Source organism: Artemia sp. Qi Xiang Cuo, chromosome 3, assembly GCF_049724085.1.
Source record: "Artemia sp. Qi Xiang Cuo chromosome 3, ASM4972408v1, whole genome shotgun sequence".
NCBI classification, from domain to species: Eukaryota; Metazoa; Arthropoda; class Branchiopoda; order Anostraca; family Artemiidae; genus Artemia; species Artemia sp. Qi Xiang Cuo.
This window is the reverse complement of record NC_142796.1, coordinates 43,507,883-43,527,236: the sequence shown is the minus strand read 5'-3', so window position 1 is coordinate 43,527,236 and position 19,354 is coordinate 43,507,883. Positions and strand designations below refer to the sequence as shown.

At 34.0% G+C, this 19,354-nt stretch overlaps 1 protein-coding gene across 1 annotated transcript in view; it reads right to left on the bottom strand.

Moving 5' to 3' along the window:
- Window positions 1-19,354, bottom strand: part of pug (pug C-1-tetrahydrofolate synthase, cytoplasmic) — a 105,784-nt gene that overhangs the window by 6,997 nt on the left and 79,433 nt on the right. Inside the window, exons 10-15 of the mRNA XM_089085957.1 lie at window positions 18,620-18,737; window positions 16,252-16,469; window positions 13,494-13,704; window positions 10,426-10,574; window positions 7,631-7,734; window positions 3,242-3,400 (exon numbers count right to left, since the gene is read on the bottom strand). Of these exons, the coding sequence (XP_088942083.1) occupies window positions 3,242-3,400; window positions 7,631-7,734; window positions 10,426-10,574; window positions 13,494-13,704; window positions 16,252-16,469; window positions 18,620-18,737 (959 nt within the window). The remainder of the gene's footprint in view (window positions 1-3,241; window positions 3,401-7,630; window positions 7,735-10,425; window positions 10,575-13,493; window positions 13,705-16,251; window positions 16,470-18,619; window positions 18,738-19,354) is intronic.

The following is a 19,354-nucleotide window of genomic DNA, read 5'->3' as shown; positions in this document are numbered from 1 at the left end:
TTCAAATTCGTGGAAATTTTTATGAGACAACTACTCTCGAAACTCGTATTTTTCTTTCAAATTTGGCCACTAAAGGGCGTGGTTCAATGGCTTTAAAAGACGATAAAAGACGATGATGTCAGGCAAGTCCTTTGATTTTGATCAAGAGAAAGTTCTAATCATGGCTGAACTCCTATACCTCCTATGAGTTAGGCACGCTGAGGTATCTTTCTCGCATCCAACTCATTTCGAAAAAAAATTCAGAAGGGCAAGCAATCGCTTTCCATACCTCTGGTATTTGGGAAAAAAAAGTACAAGAGATGAAAAAAATTAGGAATTATATCAAACATAAAATTGTGAAAATCCAAAGGTTCTTAGCCGAAATTTGGAATTGATATCATGATTTACACTCGTTTTTTTCCTAGATTTACCAAGACAAACTGAAAAAAAATCCCAAAGAGAAAAAAACGAGGGTATTTTCAGGCAGTGAAAAAAGAAAGAATGAATATGGAAATTTTCGGTCGAGACCTCCACTCGACCGTCCTCGTTCGAAAACAAGTAAATAAAGAGTAAAAAATATAGGGATAAAACGCCCAAGCAGAAAATAAAAAACAAACAACCCACAAAACATACACTTAATTAAAAGAAGGCCCTCTAAGCGGCGATGAAGGCCAACTCAACTTTTTTACTGGCTGGAATTATCCTCGTTTTTTCTTCTTCCCCCTTTTTATTGTCTTACACAACCAGTGTAGTCTTAGAAAATAATTATGATTTACCAAGTAACTACAAAGTTTGAAAATAATATCATAAGCTTGAAATGAACATCGTAAAATATTTATGTTAAATAAATATTATTAATTTTAATTAACAAAACAGAAACTAAAACATAAAACGTAGAATAAAAACATTATAATATTAATTTAAAACTATAAAAGGAGAAATACTATACCTCACTGACTATACCAACACAGAGCCGAATTCTACTAAGTTGTTCAAAAGGTTTTTGGAAATTTCTTCTGGCAAAAAATACAAAATTCCCCATTTTAGTAGGTAGAAGCTTGAAACCTCTACAATAGGGGTCTCTGGTATGCTGAATTTAATAGCATGATTTTCATCAAGTTCACTCGCTTTAATGGGTATTTCCCGCTTACCTTCTCCGAAAATCCGGAACGTAGCTTTTGACAATTTAATTTAAACTTATTGAATTTTATTTATTTCGAACTAACATTAAAGGTGTTAATTTTTTGAGGTATTAATTTTTACTAAAATTACTTTTCGTAGAGTTTAAGTTACTATTATCCCCAATCTCTCTTTTTTCTCGAGTAGTTTGATGACAAAAAAAAGAAGAAAATCCTTCTGCCGCGTGGACATCATGTCTTTCTATCAAACCTTAAGAAAGAAGTAATCGAGCTTGGCTATATTTTGATATAGCGAATAAAAGCTATTATTTTCTCAATCGACCGATAAATGAGCAGTCAGTAAAAGGGAAATCAAGATACGCAGTCTAGTTGTTTGGGAAATAAAGAGAAAACTTGGAAAAGTTAGTGCAAAGCATGAGTCAACATCGAATTTTCATCTGACCAGGCAACCCATCTTTAGAATACTAAATAAAATTTCCTCTGAAAGCAATTGTCTGTCCTATATCTTAATATAAAAGCCCAAGCATAAGCAATTTTTGGAGGATTCTAGGAGAATTTATGCTCATAAATTGAAATCAAGAAACTGCAAAATTTGTAGAAGTCACAAAATCGATCCAAATTTTCACCCTTCATTGACCAGGGTCAACTAACCATCTCTAGAATATTAAGAAATTTTTCCCAAGAGGCATTTAACCTATTCTGATTTTTCAAATTTGTGAACTCATGTTTGGACAGTTTCTTGGACGGTACTAAGAAAATTTATCCCCAGGAAGCGCTCCCATGGAAACTTTCCCCGAAAACATGAGATAGTGCTAAAAAGCCATATTGAGCTATTTAGAGGTGTTATTTGAAAATGTAAAGAAACATAGCTAAGCAAAATCGTGCTATTTAGAACTGTTATGCAAAAATGTAAAGAAGCATAACTTGCCCCAACCATGCAATAATTATAACATTAAGCCAGCAAGCAGTTTTAAGAACTGATCACATCTTAAGCAGCATGTAGTGAGCGGAAAATTTTGCGTGTCGTTGAATAAAAGCATTGGGTAAAGATCTCCAAGTCAATCAAAACATAGTCTATTATTTTAGCCTGAGGTGCTATGCATAGTGGAGGGGGGACTTAAGAACAGGCGTTCCCATACAGTTCACGCAACCTTTGAGGTTTCAAGAATAGATTACTGGAGGTGGTGTTAAAAATACCATATACAATTACGCAATATTGTGCGTGTATTAAGCAGCCTTTCGGCAAAAATCCTGTAGCCTACTCTAAAACCCTTAAGAAATTAATATCATCATATTTCAAATAACACTTTTTACACTGAAGACGGATACATTAAAGCCACTAAGAATGCTCCACGATAGACATTTCTATCAAATATTTAGCAGCCAGTAAAAAAAAGTTTAGAAGCTCAAAAGGTCGAAGTAAGTTTGCCCCCCCCCCCGCCCATCTTTCAGACGTCTCTGACTTGTCCTATAGGTTTACACAAGTGATGTGAATATTCCAAATATTACAACTAAGGATCACTTACAGAATGTTTTCACAGGGGAAGAGCACAAGGCTGAAAAAAATACAGTAAAAGCAGCAACTTCGTATGAACTTGTAAATTTCTGTACCGTACAATTTGGTAACAGCCTTGATCGGAAAAATTTTCTGAAGTTATAAGTTTTCAAGAATAGAATTTTAAAAGGGCAATTTTTTCTTGGTTGTGACTCTTCTCATCAGTTTTCCCTGGGGGAAGTTTTCTTGTCTAATGTTTCTGTGGCAAGTTTAGGTCTGTAGCTTTTCTTGGGATAAGTCTATGACGTCCTTTCACTATAATTATGTGACAGGGCAAAACAATTATTTCAAAATCTAGAGCGGGGTAATCTTTTTCAATTAAAAACAAAAAATCTGGGGGAAGGGAGAGGAAACTCACAAGTAAGTTTTCCTTGTAATTTCTTGTAATAAGTTTTCGCTGATACAAGGTTTGTTGGTAAGATTTACCTCTGGAGGTAAATTCTTCCAGGGCCAGATAGTCTAAGGCATAAATTTTTCCGAGGTGAGCTTTTGGGGGCTAAATTTCCTGTTACGTTTTGGACTTGGTGCTTTTTTAACTATCCAAACAATGTAAACAAAATGAGCATACTTGAACTCAGACGGCTTTTCTACCGCTTTTATAACAGCTTCTGCCAAGGAAGTGGCCCCTTTACCACCAAAAGCCCAATGTCGACATATAACAGCATCAAATGCCCCGGCTCCCTTGCTCAAATTCTGAACAAGCTCCAATTCTTCTTCTGAATCACTCCTGAAATAAAAAGTAAAGCTTACATAAACTAGTAAACGCTGAAATAGTCAGTTTGAATTAAAAAAAAGCAAGATATACATACATGTATATACATATTGTATATATACATATATACTATCTTTATAAGTGAGCAATAATTTATGTATGTACGTATTTATTTTTTCTTGAGAACGGCTCCATATTTTTCCGGGAAAATTTATATTCTAGTTTATTCTGGCCTAAAAAAACGATCTAGATAGGCCAGAAGTTTAAGAATAATTAGTTAAGAGCCTTAATTTTGTAAACAAAATATTTATGTGAGTGACGTCATTTTTAAATACATCAGTATTGCAGTGACATTTTCACACTTATGTGGAAAAATTTAAGATTTTCATGCATGGCAGAAGTTTCCATTAAATTGATTAAAGAGCAGAAAACTGGTAATTGCAAAAATATTTCTATATATTTTAAGAAGGGAATACAACAATTCAAAAACCTTGAAAATAAATCCAAAAGTTTGAAGCTTAGTAGACAATCGGTGTTAGAATAATAAATAATCAAATATCTCTGAAAAGACCTCAGTATGAAAAGCATCAAAAACATTAAAAAAGAAGACCAAAAGTTTGAGGCTTAGTAGAAATCGGACTTGCTTCAATAATCAAATATCATTGAAAAGATTCTGTATGAAAATACATTAAATTGCTTAAAGAGCAAAAATCTGGTAATTGCAAAAATATTTTATATACTTTAACAAGGGACTATAACAATTCAAAAATCTTAAAAACGAAGATCAAAAGTTAGAAGCTTAGTAGACAATTGGTGTTACAAATCGGACTTGCTTCAAGAATCAAATATCTTTGAAAAGACTGCAGTATGAAAAGACATATCAGTATGACAAACTTATCTAGAGGTAAACCCAAAAAACCAAAATTTACAAGTGTAATAAATAATAATTTGTCGGAAGAAAAAGAAGTTTTTGTCTCAACACCTGAACAATTAACAAATCTACAAAATGGACCATCACATAAAACTAGACCAATAAGGGCAGCTAGAGCAGAGGGCATTGGTGTTAAATTCACAATGGTTGAAAATCAACAACCTAGACCATCGAATGAGACAAGACCCCAAAAACAAAAATTTACAAGTGTTATAAATAATAATTCTCTGGAAGAAAAAGAAGTTTTTGTCCCACCACCTGAACAATTAACAAATCTGAAATCTGGACAGTCATGTAAGACTAGACCAATAAGGGCAGCTAAAGCAAAGGGCATTGGGAAATTGTCTTAAGTTATGGAAATCGAAAATGTAAAAGAAAGAAAAATGGGGTTAGAAGATAAGCGACAGCGATATTCAAAACGTGCCAAAATTGAAAATGATAACAATGAGAATTAAAATGATAATTCTTTGGAACCACCTGAACTATCAAACGTGATAAGATCGAGAGAACAGCCCGAACTAACTAAATTCACAATGGGTGAAAATCAATAACCTGGACCATCAATTGCGACAAGATCAATATGGGCAGCTAAAGCAAAGGACATTACTAAATTGTTTGAAGCAATCAAAATCTAAAATGAACAAGAAAGAAAAATGCGGTGAGAAGATATGCAAAAGCGAGTATCAAAACGTGTCAAATAAAAAGGAAGAGCAAAGACACGGGCGATTAGAAGACATGCGAAAACAAGAATTAGAGCGTTTCAAACATGAAAATGAAGAGCAACAACACGGGTGGTTAGAAGACATGAGAGACGGAGATATTCTGGCCTACAAAAACCATCTAGATAGGTCTGCTAGAGCAAGGAAATATGCAGTTAAAAGATAAGCGGCAGTGAGAATTACAAGCAATCACGAGAAAGTGACTATCAGACCGTGTCAAAAATAGAGTGAAAACCAAAAATTGTGCAGCTAGAAGACAAGCGACAGCAAAAATAAGACTGAGTCAAAAATGAAAGTGAAGAACAAAAGAAATATTACGATATAAGAACAACGCCAGTATAATCTTCGACGTCAACTAAATGTGGCGCAAAACCCAGTGCAAATCGATAAAGATGCCATAAACAGCACAACTCTTTATTACAAGTCATTTGGACCCTTCAAAGTTCTATGTGTTCCCTGGGAAGCCGTCTATATTCCCTAGGAAGGAATAGCAAACAAATCTCACTCATCTGGAGGTTGTTACACACAACAATAATCAATGTATACAAGCTTACCACTTGCCAAGTGCCAGGGCCCGTATCAAAATCGACTACATAGTTTTTTTTTTCTTAACTGGCATATTGACATTTCTGGCCACTAAAACGATCTAAAAAGCGCACACCTTTAAGGAAGAATTTTTATTTTTCCCATAATGATTGTATCTAGCCTATACTGACACCAAGACAATAAAAAAGAGGCTCACATTGCCTGCGGTTACAAGATAAGTGACAATGAGAATCAATATAGACAAGCCTGTCACATAGCAATGACAGGGCCTGGCTTTGAAATAGGCAGATTGACATTTTTGGAAACAAAGACGATGTAAATTGGTCACAACTTTAAGAAAAAGTTCGTATTTTCCCCAGGGTGGTTGTATCGAACCTGTGATGACGTCATTGCATCAAAAGAAGACTCAAAATGTCTGTAGGTAGAAGACAAGTGACAATGAGAATCCATATATAGAAGCCTGCCGCGTGCCGAGTGCTGGGGCCCAGTGACGAAGTAGCCGGGCTCCCGGTACTATATATAGTATATATAGTAGGTACTATATATAGGTTTTAAACCCATTTCTGATATTTAGAACCAAATTTAACCTAATCTAATCTAACTTTACCTACCCTAACCTGAACTAACATAATCTAACCTAACTTTAACTTTTACCATCATAGCTTGCATAAGACTGAAAAAGCTGACTCGCAGAGCTAATTGAATCGAAGCAATATATATATATATATATATATATATATATATATATATATATATATATATATATATATATATATATATATATATATATATATATATATATATATATATATATATATATATATATATATATATATATATATATATATATATATATATATATATATATATATATATATTTATATATATATATATATATATATATATATATATATATATATATACAAATATAAATTAAAAAATAAAATATGTTCTTTGCACAAAGACACTAACCTGAACAGCGAAATACGCAGAGAAGACGTCTACGGGCCCCCTCTCCTTGAGGGAGAGGGTGTATCCCCTCAATTCCCCTTACTTTAAGGTTTAGTGCAATGAATGTGCAAAACTGATAACAGAAGAGACTCAGTTTTTCCAAAAGGGAATAAGAGACAATTTACTTCTTTTTTTACTTCTGCTTTGCTTTATGGTCATACTTCAACAATTAAAATTAAAACTTAACATAAATCTGTTTCAGATTTTTAAAGTTCGGCTGATTAATATGTTCCACAGTATGGAAGGTTTCTTCAGGAATGTTTCCCCCCAGTCTAAAACTGTTCTTTGTTTTTGTTTTTTTTTCAAAATTTCTCGTAAAAAAATACTTTGTTTTGCAATTTTCTTTTTATTTGTCCACTTACCCGTAATATTGAGCCTTTTCCGAAATAAATTTCTACGTAAATATCTGATCTTGTAGGCTAATTCTTTCTCTTCCTAACTCTAAAATGAAATTTAAAAAAAATAATTAAATTGCTTTATTTTTTAACTGATTTCTATTAAAAACGAAAACAGAATCTTTCTTTGGATTGGACTCATTTTGTAGAATTAGCATGGATTTAAGCAAACTCAAACCAAATAAAAACATCCTAAAAGGTTTTTTTTCCGTTTAGTGATCAAAATTGTTCAAATAATGGGAACGGGAAAACGTTTAATATTGTACAAAATTCCATCGTCCTTAAGATGAAAATATATTTTGGAGAAGAATATAATAATATTTTTATGGGAAAAAGTGCAATACTTTTCGAATAACATAAAACGTGAAAATCGTCAATAACAATCAATATGGTAAAAAAAAAGTCCAACCGTTTTGCCAAGATTAAGAAATAGAACCATTTACGAAAGGAAAGATATTGTTGGCAAGCATAATCAGGAAAAACAATTGACTGACATGAAAGGATGAAATAACAGCAAAGATGAAAGCACAATGTTATATATATATATATATATATATATATATATATATATATATATATATATATATATATATATATATATATATATATATATATATATATATATATATAAGAATATACTTACGGGAAAACGTTGATTGCAACGATAACTGGAATGCAAAATTTACGAGCATTTTCTATATGCTTTTTGAGATTGGCGAAACCTCTTTCCACAAGCTCAATATCCGGCTGAAAAAATTGAAAGCCCAATAATTAAAGTTCTAATAAGCAACTCCTCATCTTAGAATAAATTTTAAGTTTGTTTATTTTAATTATACATGCAAAACGATAAATATACGGAAAATATAGGATAAAGATACAAAATATAGTCTGTGATCAAGAAGTTTGTATCTCTTGAGAGGTGGTACATATCTGCTGCATTCTAAGGTAATCGGCTGATCTGATTCTGAATATACGGGCGCAGCTGATCAAAACCCTGTGGAACAGATTGTTTTTTGCATGCAAGTCCAAAATTGGTCAATAAGAATATCTTTGCACATTTTATTTTGTGAAGCTTTGGAATTGAAAACAAATTATAACAAACTATATATATTCTGAATCCTAAAGAGCAGTAATTTTTTTATAGCACTATTTTGCTTTATCTCTTATTTGAAAATTTTGCAATAACTCTATCTTTTTTATTTACTTTGTCATTGTCCTAATTGTTTTGAACATTTTCGTACATTCGTGATGGCAATAATTTAATTTTTGAAGGAGTTGTATGTTTTCTGAACATCGAAAAATCGTTTTGTGCATGTCGGCCCTTTTTGTCACAAACGATGCACAATGATGAGTATGGGATTCGAATTTGAAATGAAGCAATTAGTGTGACCTCTAGGACATCTTACTTCGTCTGGTGGCTGCCGCCTGGTGGCTCAAAATGGCGTAAAGAAAAGCGGTACGAATGAGTATATTTCGGAAAGAAGATCGATTGTGATATTTTCTAGTGTTTAGATACGTTAGGCGATTAGGTAGACTGTTTTCTAAGGTAGACAATGCCTTCTGAGCCACCAAACGGCTCAAAAAGGCTGGCTCAGAAATGAGTAGGATAAACATAATTTCCAGAGCTGGTGATAAAAAAAAATCAAATATTAACAAGTGTGATGGATGAATTACCATATATATTAGACTGCTAGATGTATCCGCATTGGAACAAAACCTGATGAATCACATCTTTGCAGACGCTTCATGTAGTTGCAATTCCACACAAGCTTTCACTTAGATACGAACAATTAAGAAAATAGGCGTGTATAGAGAATCTAATCATTGCATTTGCCGTCTGATTTGGATATGTTGGTAGCCAAGAGAATACATTATTTATGATATGCTCCCCATTTGCAAGCATTATCGCAAAAACCTATTTTTTTATAAACTCACAGCCTATTGCAAAAAACCTGCTGCAACAATGCTTTCGATAAGTTCTGAGCCATCCGTAAAGCAGCTCGCCACCTTCACATAGTCTTCAAGTTTGTGGAGTTACCCGAGGAGAAAGACTACATCAGAAAATTTCTCTGAAGGAGATATGTGAAGGTCATAAAGCATCTAACAAACGGCAAAATATTAGCTGAGGACGGTATACTTGTTGCCAAGCTTGGCAGACATATTTTGGCAGATGGTAAGACCTTTTGCTAGGGCTTCAGTGGATATAATTAATTTTGCTAAAAAAGTTTGGTAGTTTCCTAACACTAAAATTGAATAATTCTTACATCGGCAAAACAGAACAAAAACAAAGTAATTTCACAAAGGGTGTTTAGTTTTCACAAAAGTTGAGATCTAAATTGGTTTGAAGTCAGTCATTTCAAATGTGGTATTTTTGTGCTTTTTAGAATTTGGACCTCATTTTTAAAAAAAATCTTTCCTTCACGAAAACAAACTGATGCGTACTTCGCTTGATACCCACCTTTTAAATTGACCTCTTTTACCCACTGGTAAGCGTATTTCTATCCTGACTGTTCTATATCAGTCTGTGATCCAAGACTACGCATCGTTAAAAAAAGGGATTGGTGTCACACATCTGCTGCAACTGTCTTGAAGGCGTTTCTTAGAGCGATCAATAATACTGATTCCGAATGTTACGGCCCACCAGCATAAATTCATGAAGGTACCGCATCATTTTTCAAATCTTGTTAACAAGATTAAAACAAACGTCAATGGATCTATATTATGAAAAAACTGATTTAAAAAACCAAAATGAAAATGAGAAAAAAAATGAAAATCTGATAAATAGAAACCTTGCTCCATAGTATAAAGTAAGGATTTTATTACCTTTGGTCTCTTTAGTTTTGTATATAGCCTAGGGCTACATCTAAGACCATTGGTGGGGGGGGGGAGTGTATTATCAGAATAACGAATTCAGAATAACGAGTATTATATTTCGAAAGAGGGTCAATTTCGGAATCAAACAGCACTATCATTTTGGTATTACATCATTTGCTTGTGAAGAGCCGTAACTCTACTGTGACACCCTTAAAAGGCCGTAGATTGTATGATTTATGACAAAATGAGCCCTCCTCCAGCTAATTATAATCTTTCGTTCGATATGATGAGGCCAAAATAAAGCACAAGAGACATATCGCTCTTTACGAAGTCAACGCTATTGTATATACTGTGATGATTAGCATTCAATTCCTAGAACCTAAATCGATTTTTAACTAAAAGCACGATTCTTTGAAAAGGATTATAAAAAACGGACTTTGTTTATCTTTAAAATTTACGGAGTTTTTTCTTTTCAATGATTTATTCACATGACATAAACCCCTTTAAACACCACGCGTGAATCTAGTTTATCCCTTCAAAGATCCTTTACAATCTTAATACGAATGAAAAACGATTAGGATTATGAATTAGAAGTACTAACAAAAAGTAACTAAAAATAAATACCTTTGTATATACTTCAGGAAGAGGAGTGCCAGCAACGACAGGTGGCCCACCGCCATGTGTCTTAAGAGCTCTGATCGAAGCGACGAGGACAGCTGCATCAGGAGTTAGTTTAGAGTAGCGACATTTGATATTACAGAACTTCTCCATTCCTGCACCAAAAAAAAAAAAAAAAAAAAAAAAAATATTATATTTTTTTTATACAGAATAAAGCTCGATCCAGAGGGTTGCTGAATTAGAGCAGGGACATTCAACATAGTATAGGGGTTATCGTTTGAAGTTTTGGAGGTGTTCCTACGTGGATTAGTTTGCGCCAACTGTATTTTTTTTTTCTTGGTGGTGGTTTTATTTATTTTTGGTTTTAGTTTGTTTTTTTATCTTGTTCTTCTTGTGTTTCTCTTGTGCTGAAGACGCCTTGTTTTGATACAGGCGAAATACCCACGTTGTTTTACATTTTTCGTCTTTTCTCTCCACAGGCCGCAGTCTCGTTTTTGTTTTTTTTTTTTTTTTTTTTTTTTTTTTTTTTTTTTTTTAGATTTTTCTCTCTGTTGGTTTTTGTTCCCAGCCTTCCACTCCAAAATTTCGAAGTACCAAGGACAGTAAAATCTCGCGGTTTTAATTGGTTGAGTGTGAATTTAAACACCCACATATATCTTATAAAACCAGGAAAAACTGCCAAAAAAGACCCCATGTGCAGTTGATAAGTTTTTGGAAGTAAAGGGTGCCAAATTAAAAAAGAAAACGAAACGTAGGCGAAAAATCAGCAAAAATTAGCTAAAACTAGCAAATATCAGCTAAGACGAAATGGCACGAAGCAGCTTAAGAAACTGTAGCTATCCTTTCAAGGTATAGCTGTCTTAAGGAATCAGATTGTTAAATATTTGTTTCTTTTTGTTTCATGGACAGAAAGCATTGCCGGATAGAACGAAATTGTTTTGCTTATTTATTCTCATGGTTCAGCTTAGCAACCCTGACGATAAAGTGCTACTGCCGTATAAACTTCATAATTTTAAAATAATCATGGTTAGATCCCATAAAATAATCATAACTCTTTGAAATAAGACATACTAGTGAACTCTCTAAAAAAATCTAGTGAATGACTTAGAACTTAATTATTTTGTGAATGACCCGGAGGTTTTTTTTTGTATAAATATGTTAGTTTTATTATTAATTTTCTAGTATTTCTACTGATGACGGTCGCTGTATATTGGATCGAAATATATAGACTTTTGTACGTGTTTTCACTGTCTAAATAAATGAACTTGTCCCCATTTGAAAGTTTATTTGTTTGTCACAGGAAGGCAGTGTGGTCTGGGAAAAGGATACCTACTTTAAGATATTTCGTAAAAAAAAATAGCAACAGACTAAAAAAAAGCCATTAGGCCTCCAAAATATTGTCTGGCTGAACAAGCAACTTTCCAAAACAAACCATTTTCATTTTTAATTATATTTACAAGAAAAAAAAAGTGAGAAATCGACATCCTCTCAAAACTTAGGCCCTGTGAACTTCAATACAGCTCTAACGGTGGTGACTTTTTTTGTTGCATTTAGAAGTTTAATGTCTACTTTTGTAGAGATATCGACTCTGTCTTATTAAGTTTTTTTTGAAATGACATCACAGTGGCAAATACGGGGTCTTGGATACTTGTGCTAAATATTTATGACAAACCTTTGGCTGACCATGTTTTTCCCCTAGTGAAATTGATAAATATTAGAGAAATGGCAGTTTGCCAACAATAAATTTTTTACTCTACCAAAAGTAAGCAATTTTTCATAACTATAATGTCATGAAAGAAGAAAAATACTGAATGTCATAACTACTGAATGTAAACTGAATGCCACTGAATGTAACTGAATGTCACAACCAGAGAAAGAAAAAAAATAAAATAAATAATACATTTTTATTATGAGAAAATAAATCACAGTGCCAAGATTTTCCCTTTTATTTTCGTCCATATTTATTTCTTTCATTCCACTTGCTCTCGAATATGCGTCTTCCCTTTGGTGCTTCTTCCTATCTAAAATAATAGATGAAAAATGACAATCTTCATTTCCCTAAAGATTAAATTAAGGACTCTCGACGCAATATGAAACTTTTAGCCACAAAATTTACTTTTTGAGTTATCAGATTGCCTCCTCCACCTTAAAGTTGTCCGATCCCATCCCTTCAAAAAGCTCCACGTGTATGCACCTATTGTGCAGAAATGGGTCTTGCACAAGGTCACGTTTTTATTTAAATTTTTTTCCGTCTTAGGTTCATATATCACAGTAAGTTGCTAGCCGACTAGAGACAAAGCAAATTTTGACTTATTTCAGTTTTACGAATCAATGCGGCATTAATCCCCCCCCCCCCCCGTCTCATAAGTTTTGTCTTGTCTCTGTCTATACACCCTGTAAGTCTAAGTCAATCTGACTAATCAAACTTTATGGCCTAGTTCCAGGTGTCAAACATGGATAAAATCAAACTTCAAATGCTTTTTTCATTGTTGAGGTCTATCTGGCTGTGTCTCCGTCTCCAAACTTTGTAATGTCAAATCTATCAGAGACGAAACTAATTGTAAGTTCATTTTCGGACGTGATGAACCGATAAAGCCCAATTGAGCTTAAGGTTTTTTTTTCTGAATTCGGTCCACCTGGCCCAGGAGCTTAAGGACGTAACCTTGAAGCCAATTGGAGACACGAAAAAATTGTCCCGTTTTTTCTATAATATACCTGTCTTTTTAACAATACATGTGTTTTTATCAATTAAAATGCCAATGCAAGCTCCAAGTCGAACTTCAGTTATAAAAGAACCATCATCGCCAAGCAATTTTAGGGCCGACTTACAAGCCAGAACTGCAAGCCAATTGAAGACACGAGATTCGTGCCCCGTTCTGGACAATAAACCTGTTTTTTTTAACAATAAATATTTCTAATAACCAAATTAAAATTATCAGCTCCAAATCCCGCCTCAGTTGTAACAAAACCTCCACCACCAACCAACTTTAGGGCCAGCTTATCAGCCGAAATTGATAAAGCTGCTTAGAGACACGATAAATTCCAAAAATAAATTTTGTTAACGATCAAATTACCAATATCAGCTCCAAAGCCAGCTTCAGTTATAACAAAACCTTCATCGCCAACCAACTTTAAGGCCAATTTGTCAGCCAAAATTGACGAATTTCCGTGAGCAATATTGGCAAAAGGGCCAGCATGAACCAAGACAGGAGTTCCCTCTAACGTCTGCATAAGATTGGGATTAACAGCATCTTTCAACAGAACCATGAGCGCCCCTGTTACTCCCTGTAACATAAGGATGCTATGAATAAGTATTAAATCTTATATGATAATCTAGCATTTAGGCTTGGGAAAACTGGTTTTTGTTTTCGGATGAAGTTTTAAACACCAGAACTTAGGAAAGTTACCTCCCCCCCCTCTCTTCCCACTGGATTTAGAAAAATACTTTTTTTTTCATGGAAAATAATCTTTATTTGTTATTATCATTCGAAACAAATTAAAAAATTCATCACCCACCTACATTTTGAAAAATATATTTGCTCCCCCCCCCCGCTCATAGGAGAAAGACTCTCGTACTGGGGCTCAATTAACGCTAAATACATAACAAACCATCTTAAAGACGCTGACTAGTCAATTGATTCTAAAACGACATTTTTCAATTAGAATGATTTCAATTTTCATAAAATTAAGACGATTATTAAGCATGTGTGATAGATGGCTCTACAAATGCACGTAAGCTAAAGTTATCATGTATTCAAAAATAAATAAAACAATGAGAAAAAAAAACAACAAAAAAATGGTTAAACTCTTCCGGGTCCTTAAATGCAATTTTTTTTTTTTCGTTGTTTGTGTTTAATATGGCTCCTGATTTCACCCCTTAATTTTTATTTCTGAAGGCAGTTTAAAAACTTTGCTTTATTACCTTTTTAAAATTGTATCTGTATTCATTTTTCTATTTTTTATTTCTTTGTGTCATTGCCTTCGCGCCATGCCCTCGAAAGTTTGGCGTTTGACAATCTGATATTTCATTTTCTGCGTTTTAATTTATCCTATCATAAATCATTGTACCACTTGAAAAAGCCGTAATATCATCAGAACCCTCTTTCAGGCTTAGGAGGGTAAAACTAGCTGTGACTGAAATATAACCAGTGGCCAACTTCTGCGACTCACTGCGGAAATCTTAGATACTATTGCTCTAAATAACCAAAAAACAGTGATTTACATAACAAAAACTGTTTCTTTTAATAGTTAAAATATCAATTTTATAGCAAATATGGGTATTTAGGCTTTGGAAAAGTGACTTTGGTCTTTCGATCATCTTCCTAGCCCAATTTTTAAACATGAGAATCCACTAAAAAAGGAAAAAAAAGAGAAAAAAAAAGTCCAAACAAGTAGCATATATTGGAGGAGGATGTGCTCCCCACCTACATCTCCCTCTAGATCTAGAAAAATACCTTTTATTGGGATATTTTCACAGTAAAATTTCCTTTTCTTTGGTTCTTCATTTGAAAAAATGAAAAAATAAAATAAAAATTTACCCTTTTTTCCCCTCCCCCTGCCCTTTCAGTTCGTGAACTGATGCTATTGGTCTCAATTAAACATGCCAGTCTTTGTGTGATGGTCGCCAGCTCACAGTCCCTCTAGAACTAAGCACTATTTACCCAAAAGTGATTGAGCATTTTCTAGCCCTGCACGTGGCTTGTTGGCTACATGTAGTACATGAAGTTTTCTTTTTTACTCTGATCGCTCGTGCTCATTGTTAGATTATCTATTTCCTTAAACACCTTGTTATTAGCAATTCTCAAAATTGGGTATCTGACAGACTTAACATTCGCTTGGAATTGATCTCACGAAACGTTGGCAGCTAAAATTGGCGAAACGCTCTCCGTTCCTCAAGGGAAACCAGGTTGGATATATGAAGAAGAGATATGAGGGACATTGCCTATATTATACTTAATTTTTAAGCATCTATTTTTGATTGCCTCTATTCTGTCCGATAATGCTTCGAAAACAATAGTATGCCAAACTCGGTAGGTGTACCCAAGGATTAAGCATATAAATCAGAGGAAAATTCTCAAACAGTGTGTTTTAGGACGTTTGAACTTTTAAGGATTTAAGGAAGGAAAGTAGGATATTTGTGCATTGTATGACATCATTAATATGGTGCCCCCATTTCAATTCAATTGTGATTGCGACATCCCAGTAATTTTACAGTGCTCACTGGATAGGGGGAGTGAAAAAAAGGATAGTTTCAAGGCGTTTAATGATTAAAATTGCTGACTTTGAAGGGTTGACTGTCTTATCTTTAACAACAACTTCCTTGAGGATAGAGGTGGTAACCTTCTCGCGGTGCCCTTGAGAGCAGTAAGCAAAATAGTGGCCTATTATTGCTAAGTTTAGTCACCGTCCAGCCACTGGCCATCCTTCCAAGTGTCTGACCAGTAATGGTAAGTAAGTGATGGATACCAAAATCATACCCAGGGGGGCTAATTTTCCGGGATACACGGTGCACCGACCAGGGCGTAAGAAAAGATCCTTAGAGGAGCAATCTTAAGTGGGATTAAGAAGTTATCTTGCTAGCACCGATTCTGAGGATAAAACCAAAAATTATAAACGCGTTTTGAAAAAAAAGTCAAGTGAGGAAAAATCGCCATTTGAAGCCTGATTCAGAAATGGTAAATCCGATTTTGATTAACTTTAATGGTAAATGTTTTTACAACATCAAATCTATGGGAATTTCAAAAATATATTAGCAAAGGTAGCCAAAGCACTAAAAAAAAGGCATAAGCATTACATAGATAAATCACTGGAAAAACAAAATCAAAGGTTTACTAGATTATCTGCGGTTACAGGAAGACCTGACTTATTGCTGGAAACCACAATCCTACCCAGTCTCTGCTGCATATCTTCTATAGAAGTAGTCAGCGCTAGAATTGCCATGATTTCACTAGCAACTGCTATGTCAAATTGAGCTTGTCGTGTTTGATTTTTTTCTGTTGATGACTGACCAACTGTTATTTTTCGCAGGAAACGATCATTTACGTCAAGAACTAAAAGAAATAATTTACTTAGTTCCATTTCCTAATCTTTCTCTCACCTGTTTAGATTTTGATTTGGGGTGGAGCGAACCCAATTGGATCGAGGCTCAGTCCTGAAATGCCCATTGCCTCCACCCCCAAGCAACTGAGCTTGCAGAGTCACACTAATGACCCCCACCCAAGTCAAAACTTGGGTCTTGGCAACACCACGATTGGAACCTGCATCCCGAAGAGCATAGGACTCCATGTCCGGTGTGCTCTCTACCCGGCTCGAGTAGATTCTCTTCCCCTGTTTACTTTTATTAGTAAAACAAATAAAATAGAACATAAATGGAGATCTATCGAAACTGAAAAAAAGAGTTGTGGCAAGGAAGTAGCCAAGAACTGCCACAATCAAAATACGCTAATACTTTTGACACGTGGAGTAGGCTCCCCAGGATATTGGCTAGCAAGAGGCCCACTTAGTAGGCATTTTGAAACGGTCCATATTGCTGAACAAAGGACATCACTTAGCTCAAGATGGAATTCAGTTTCTCGGTTCTCACTTCACGCGGGTGTAGGCTCACACTTTTGGTACTCGAACGGGTTCTTACTTTGCTCGTGTCGTTATTGCTTACCCTTTATTTGAAGTCCTATCGCCTAAAATTGGACCCACAAAGCACAAAGGTGATAGCATAAGAACCATGCCACCATTCAAAATCGATTTTTCTGAACTTCATCTTTGGGCAAGAACTATAGAGGTTTGAATGGAGTAATCCGTCCTAACTGTTTCAAGATTATTTCTACAGATTATTCCTAAAGAAGCTCTTAGCCACAGGGCTTAAATTCAAAATTATAATCATATTTTTTAATACTCGGAACCTTTGCGGAATGACTTTTTAAGAATTTCGTATCAATTGTTGGAAATTCAAAACATATTTATAAAATAATCATAAAAAATAATAAGACAATACAAAAAACTTTGGCCTACAAAACAATTGTCGGTTACGAAAAATTATGGCTGCAGTTTTGAATGTAGCCTAAGTATTTTCAGAGCCATGTCTATTTTATGCCTATTGTAAATTGCTTATTTCTCAGAGCACTGCCATTGCAAAGACACTCGATTTTAAGTTATGCCAGAGCAATATAGCACTCCGATATTTTACAATAATCGACTTTGGCAAAGAGATATTAGTCTCTTATACATTTGTTTTAAACGTTTTGATGCAATTCAATGGGTTTATTTTTGTGACGCATTTTTGTAAACCAATCAGTTATTATTTCCAAATCGAGTTTAAATAAGAAATGTTTCTCATTAAATGATTTTTTTACACGTTTTAAACTTTTAGTTACTATGGGCTGCAGTAGATTCTTTACTGGGTTGCAGATGTTGCTGGAATTATGAGAAAGTTCGATTTTGTTCTCCAGTGTAATTTTGCTTTGTTACACAAATTTTTATTTTGACTTTAATTTTCATTTTATTTAATTCTACGTAATCGTAATCGCAGGTTTAAGGCTACGTAATCGCAATGCCATTATGCAAAAAAAAAAAATGTAAGATAAAACTAAACTTCCGTTCGTAAAAATACATACGGTTTTTAAATGCCTAAAAAACCGATAGTCTGGAAAGAACATTATATTAGTCTTTACCAGGTCTTTTAGTCTTTGTGTCAGTCTTTAAAAGAAAAGTAAAACCACAAACGAGGAAAAAAAAAACAAATATTTTTTTTTAAAACATCTCTTTAATAAAAAAAAATTAGTGTGACAAAACTTCAAAATCTGAGAAATTTAATGATGATCCCTTCAATTCAGTTTTATATTTTCTTTGAGAGTAACTCAGCAAATGACTGTGAGATGCTACTGGTATCTAAAACTAGATGTTGGTCTATAAGTCTATGAAATGCATTTAATTCCATCTACATACAATTACTAGACTTATATACTGCTCAATACCGTTGCCCAATTCAGGTGACATTGGGGAGAGGTGCTATCAAAAGCCCTTCCCCTTGTGAACACCTATTAAACGATAAGGCTTCTGTGTACCCACTTTTTTTTTATTGATATACTAACTTTACAAGATGCAAGGTTCGTAATCCCGAATGGCCATGAGTATTAAACTTCTAGGCCGTAAGTTCAAATATTCTATAGGATTGACAAGCAACGATTAAGGATGTTAAGCCTACCCCTTTGAAAAGTGATTGTCTCGGGATCGATATCCAGACGAACAAAAGCTCGAGTTTCTTCATCAGTCAAATCACCAGGTTCGGTTTTATCAATGCCAAGTCTTTGGAGCCGACGAAGCTAAAAGAAATTATGGTTAGCTTGAAAAAAAACCTATAAAATTTCAGACAAATGACACAATTGTCAAAAAGTTTATTTATTTTATTTATTCATTAAAAATTAAAGTTCATTTATTCAATATAGTTCAAAAGTTAATAAAGTTAATTTATTTATTAAAAAGTTTAACCTACTTTTAACTTCCCAAGCATTAAGAGCCATTTCCGATTCTACGAACAAAATTAATTCTATATCAATAAGACATATAACAGAAAAGTTTCCGATAATTCGATAAGCCATTATTATGGTTTCATTAAAATAATAGGCCAAAATGGGCTAAATCGGCTTCCGAAATCTCTAGCCCACCCTTGACACTGAAAAATAAGAATATCAAATAGATGGCAGGATAGTGTCTCCCTGTCGAACAGTTCGTGGTAACGACCTGACAATAAAGAGTTCAGGCTGATAGCAAACAAAATTCTAAAAAGGACTTTTGATAACAATTAATATACTAAAAGAATCCGATTTTTATGTTGCTTCCAAATATATACGATTCCTCAAGTTTAAATTTATTCATTGGAAGCCATTAGCTAAAGAAAATTTGCCTGATTTTTGAAAAAGGAGGGAAACATAACCTAAAT